The sequence below is a fragment of the Nuphar pumila genome, chromosome 1, assembly GCF_984573655.1.
Source record: "Nuphar pumila chromosome 1, dmNupPumi1.hap1.1, whole genome shotgun sequence".
NCBI lineage: Eukaryota > Viridiplantae > Streptophyta > Magnoliopsida > Nymphaeales > Nymphaeaceae > Nuphar > Nuphar pumila.
In genome coordinates, this window is record NC_143249.1 from 33,244,661 (window position 1) to 33,250,622 (window position 5,962).

At 33.9% G+C, this 5,962-nt stretch overlaps 1 protein-coding gene across 1 annotated transcript; it reads right to left on the bottom strand.

The window, feature by feature from the left end:
- Window positions 1-2,845: 2,845 nt before the first annotated feature.
- Window positions 2,846-3,397, bottom strand: LOC149848623 (uncharacterized). The gene has a single exon (XM_090004906.1). The coding sequence runs from the start codon at window positions 3,395-3,397 to the stop codon at window positions 2,846-2,848; it is 552 nt and encodes a 183-aa protein (XP_089861032.1).
- Between the last annotated feature and the right edge of the window lie 2,565 nt (window positions 3,398-5,962).

Consider the following 5,962-nt stretch of genomic DNA (forward strand, 5'->3'; position numbering starts at 1 on the left):
GCTATCTTTATTATTGAGTTCAATATGTGGTTCTATGGAAATTTGACTTGATTTTACCCCAAGATATCCCATATTCTGTAAAATATTGAGAGCATATTTTCGTTGGGATAAAAAATTTCTACTTTTAAATCTTGCAACTTTAATCTCGAGAAAATATTTGAGTCATCCAAGGTCATTCAATCAGAATTGCTGACCGATGTGGGACTTAATTGCTCTATGTATGCAACATTATCTTCTACAATGATAATATCATTTATGTAAACTAGAACAAAATGTGTGTCCCATTAGTAGCCTTTGAAAAAAATGAATAGTCAACTTTAGATTGTGTGAATCCTTCTTGAAGTAGATGAGTTGACAACTTGGCAAATCAGTTTCTAGAGGATTGTTTTAAGCCGTATAATGATTTGTATGTCCATCAAATTTTATACTTCCTCTGAACAGAAAAACCTATTGGTAAATCCATATACACCTCTTTATCAAGGTCCTCGTGAAGAAAGGCATTGTTGACATCTATTTGATATAAATAACAATTCTTTATTGATGCGATAGCTATCAAATATTGTACGGTTACTAACTTGGCAACATAAAAAAATGTCTAATTATAATCCAAGCCTTCAATCTAAGTGTAACCCTTTGCCACTAGGCAAGCTTTATACCTCTCAATGGATCCATCAGAGTGATGATTAATTTTGTACACCCATTTGCAGTCAAAAAGGTGTTTGTCCACAAGTAGATTCATACTTGATAAAGTATGGTTTACTTCCAATGCCCTAATCTTTAAAGCCATAGCATCACACCAACATTGAAACTTTATGGCATGAGAAAAGGTTTTGGGTTTTGGGTTTTGGGTATTGAGAAATGACACTTAAAAAAATGATGTTGTTTTGAAAAATGATCATAACACATGACTTGGGATAACTCATGATCCGTGTAGCGAACCTTTTCTCTCGTGTCAGTTGATTGTAGTATGGGGGCAACTGTGTAATAACTATAGTCTTTGAGATACAGTGGTGGTTGACAGATTCTTTTGGATCTTCGGATATAGACTTGAGTGGGTTCAAGGGTTTTATAATTAAGAGGTTCAGGATTTGGATCATGGTGATTTGGATCATGGATCTCATTTTCTTAGACACCAATGGGTTCTTGGATCTCATAAGATTAAGGCTCGAATAAGGATATGGGTAGGACTCTCCCTTTCACTTTATCCGAAATGTTATGATCTTGAAATGGAAACACAATTTCATAAAACTTTACATTCCAACAAACAAAGATTTTTTTTTTGTTTCAAGATCATACACACGATAACCTACTTGACCATATGAGTACCCTATGAAAACTCCTTTGCATGCTCGAAAATCAAATTTATGAGAATAATGAATGTTGTGAGCATAACACAAACATCTAAAAATGCGAAAGCGGTCATAAACGGGGTTCTTACTATGAAGTAACTCATATGGCGTCTTGCCCATTAAAGATTTGAAAGGAATGCGATTAACGATATATGCAGCTGTAAGAACGCATTCTTCCCAAAACCTAATGGGTAAAGAGGCTTGAAATCTCAAGGCTCTCGAAACATTAAGTAAATATCTATGCTTGCGCTCAATCACTCCGTTTTGTTGAGGGGTCGCAACGCAACTATGTTAGTGTTTAACCCCTTTTTCTTTTAAAAAAAATTGCATATCATTTGAAAACAATATAGTACTATTGTCAGATCTAAGACTTAGAATTTTGCTATTAAATTAATTTTCAACTAGCAAGAAATTTTTTTGATCTGAACTATGGTTTCTGATTTATGCTGCATGAGATGAACTTATGTAGTTCTAAAGTAGTCGTCCACTATGGTCAAGAAGTATTATGCTCCGGATAACGAAGTGGTTTGATATCCGCCCCATATATCACGGTGAATTAATTGAAAAGGTTTTGATGAAGAGATCGACCCACTTATAAATGAAAGACGAGTTTGCTTGGCCATATGACAAATATCACAATGATTGTAAGGAACACGACCACATAATTTATTATAAATTATGAGAGTTTATAATTTAGAATTTGAAAGATGTTCAAGTCTCAAAGTGCCAGTTATTAGAATCAAAAGATGAACTACTTAAAGAAAGGTTATTATCGATCTCAAAAAAATAGAGTCCACCATGCCGCTTACCCTCCCTAATCTTCTTCTTTGAGAGATGGTCTTGAAAAACACAATGATCATCATAAAAGAAAACATCATATTTTAAATCTTGAATTAATTTACTCACAAAAATGAGATTAAGTCTAAATTTTAAAACAAAAAGAATATTCGAAAGGAAAATTAATTTACCCATGTGTAGATGATCCATTTGGTAATCCAATAGGAGGAAAGACGGTAGGAATTGGAAGTATCAAGTTTGACAAATAATTTATAATGTGCTCTGTCGCACCTGTGTCTATGATCTAATTTTTGAACAATATAGAACCAACAAAAGAAGTATAAAAATTACCTTTTAGATTAACCGTAGGTGCTGGTTTAAAATTACCTAGATTTATCGCAACAACTATTTGATCAAGTTGTTCTTGGGTAAGTCATTGGGTGGTTTGAACGGGACAAGACTTGTTGCCTTTAAAAGACATAGAGTTAACACTAGCTTGACTCCATTGATAGGTGATGATCCTCTGCCATGATCTACAACTGATGGTACTTAGAACGAAGATCAATCTTGGAGAACACCTTTGCCATGTGAAACTAGTCGAACAAGTCATCAATCCTAGGCAAAAGGTACTTGTTCTTCATGGTTACTTGATTTAGCATGTGGTAGTCTATGTAGAGTCACATAGACCCATCCTTCTTGACTAAAAGAACTGGTGCACCCTAAGGTGACACACTCGACCAGATAAAACCCTTGTCAAAGAGTTTTTGCAGCTTCATCTTCAACTTAATCAACTTTATAGGTGCCATGCGATATGATGCACGCGATACCGGTGTCATGCCAAGCATTAGCTTGATCGTAAACTCGATCTCCCTGTGAGGCAACAAGCTCAATAATTCCTCGGTGAAGACATCCAGAAACACAAGAACCACATCCAACTGCTCCAAATATGTCGCCTGACAATCTGTAGCGGATACACTGGCCACTGACACCATACAATCCTGCTTGTAGTACTTGGAGTTCTTCATGATCGAGACGATCTTCACCTCACTCACATGCCTAGTCGCTTGAAACACCAACGCAGATAAGTCGGGGCACTCTAACAAAACCTTCTTTTTCTGACATTGAAGGGTGGCATTATATCTGAACAACCAGTCCATACCCAAAATGACATCATAGAAAATCATGTCCAGTATGATCAGGTCAGCAGACAATTTATGCTCTTCTATGACTACTCGAACTGCAAGAAGGTACTTTCCACAATGAGTAGACATGCTCATAATAAATATCATCGAGAGTCTTTGCTAGGCTAGACAGAACAAGGTTAAGCAAAACCGCAAAAGAAGACAAAATAAATGAATGGGTAGCACCCTAATCGAATATAACATAAGCAAAATTTATTATGATGTTTGTACCTTGATCAAACATGCACACTTAGGATTGATCCACAACAACAAACACATTTATATAAATACAACAAATTTTAATTTACACATAAAATTATCCCTATAGTCAACAACATAAAAAATCAATAATTTCAAAACAATAAGGAAAAATATAAAAAATAGCTCTTACCAGTGATGTAAACTGCTTCTAGAGTACGAGTTGTGATTTTTTTATAATGATTTATACAGATCTAAGTAGGTTTAAATACTAACTTTGTCTTATATAAAGACAAATTGGTATCCTAAAAATAATTCAATGCATAGTTTTGCATTCTGGCTTTGATTTCAACTCTATAACGACCCCAACTTATCCTCGTAAAAAGTAGATTTTTTTTTAAATAATTACAAAAACAAAACCCAAGGATCTAGAGTCTCAGATTTATTATAAACCAAACTACAAGAGATAATGCATTGAATCAACAAAGAAATAATCAACTATATTAATCAATAGAATAAATGTCATATAAGTTGAAATAATTAAATAGTCTGTCATAAGGAGGCACTCTGTCAAGAACCCAAAACATGTCATGTAAGGCTCACAATCTTCATATAGCAAGTCATCTCATCACTATGTATCAGGTCCTGAAAATCATTTTTGAAAGACGGGTAAGAACCAAAGTCCTTTGTATGAATTCCTCTAAAAATTCAAACAAAAAAAAAATAACATAAACCAAATTCATGCATAATTTCAGAGAAATATAATAACAATAATTTCTATAGTCAACTTCTCATTCAAGAATTTAAACAAGTATTGCGCAATAAGAAATGAATGGAGGAGAAGGATTCATGTGGAAGACCCAGAATGATTTTCTTTGTTGGTTCATATCGCCGACCCCAATTGTTTTGGGATGAAGGCGTAGTTGTTGTTGTTGTTGTATTGTACAATAATAAATATCATGCGAGATAAAATAAGAATGGATGCATGAACTAATGCAGAATAGTAAAAATACATGATTCAATGTGCATGCATGAATAGCTTATTAAGTTATTTATCAGAGTTTCCTTTGCATGCATGTCCCTATTAAATGATATAATTTTAGTTTTCATTTTTTTAAACGCTTAGATACTCAAAACGGGCACAACAATTCCCAATATTGAAGTTAGGTTCCCAATGGGCTTAACAAACAAATTGCATTTTATTATTAGGTTTTACATTTATTCACCGACCGACATCAAGAATCAATACCATTCATCAAAATATTAGAAATCAACGTCTAATGCCAAGTCATCAGGAAAATCAGCATCTACTGACGCCACTTTCTTGGTATACCAATAACTACAGTTGAATCAATAACACCATCCCAAGCAAAGTAACTGAATCTTCTTAAAATTGTGGCCACGAGGTGAACCACTATATTGGGTTCAGAGGCACAATTACATATGAAGTTTTAGTATCCTCACGGTCTTCTATGACCGCTATTCAAGATTCTCACACTGTGAAAGGGACATCAAGGAAGAAATCAATCATAATTTTTTGTCTCTTTTACCATTTTTAAACAAATTTCAAGTTCTTTACACAAAAACTATTTTGCAAATCCACATGCAAAATCAAATTTCGGGCCTTGACCTGTCATATTTTAATAGTGCAATTAATTAAAAAAAAACAATAATTTTGAGAAATAAATTTTGTAATGCATAAATAAAATCAACAACATTGGAGCAATACCTGCTTCTAGCCCACACGACCTGCACTGGTTCACATCTAACCACAGAAGCATCTCAAAGTGATTTATGCATCTTATGCAAAATTTTAGTAAGCATACAACACACACATTATTTTCAGCCATGTTCACAGTGCACATTCAAACACACAAATAAATGCACATCAGACCAAACGCATACACATGCAATAGATGCTTGCAAAACATATATCATGATCAATTCCATGTATAAATAACCAAACACGCATATGATCACCTTTATGTGAACATCAAATAAATTTTAGATTTTATGCGTATGATATGCACAATTGCAAGTTGATCAAGACTAAATCATGTTTCTGTACCATTTAAAAAAGAATGCATACATCAATTCATGTACTAAATCAATTATGCAGAAATTTCTCATTGAGCCAACAAATAGGGTTGATCCATCTATATAATCAAATTCATGCAATTCATGTACATGGGTCAGACAATCCCCAAATTATGCTTATAACAATCTATACCAGGTGCTAGCTGATCCATGTACATGATCAAGAGCATGCGCTTGGGTCAGTTAGACCATAAACTATGTATATATTAGCATGCGTATCATGCTGGCTGCATATATACATCAATAAAACTTAACCAATGATAATATGCAGATGCATGAACAAGTAATTCAAACGATAGTATTTCGATGCATGAACATAATCAACCAAGTCTGAATCAAGATAAAAATATTTAGCTACAT

Bases quoted from the DNA above. Each gene is read 5' to 3' on its own strand.
- LOC149848623 (XM_090004906.1), bottom strand. From the start codon at position 3,397: ATGTCTACTCATTGTGGAAAGTACCTTCTTGCAGTTCGAGTAGTCATA.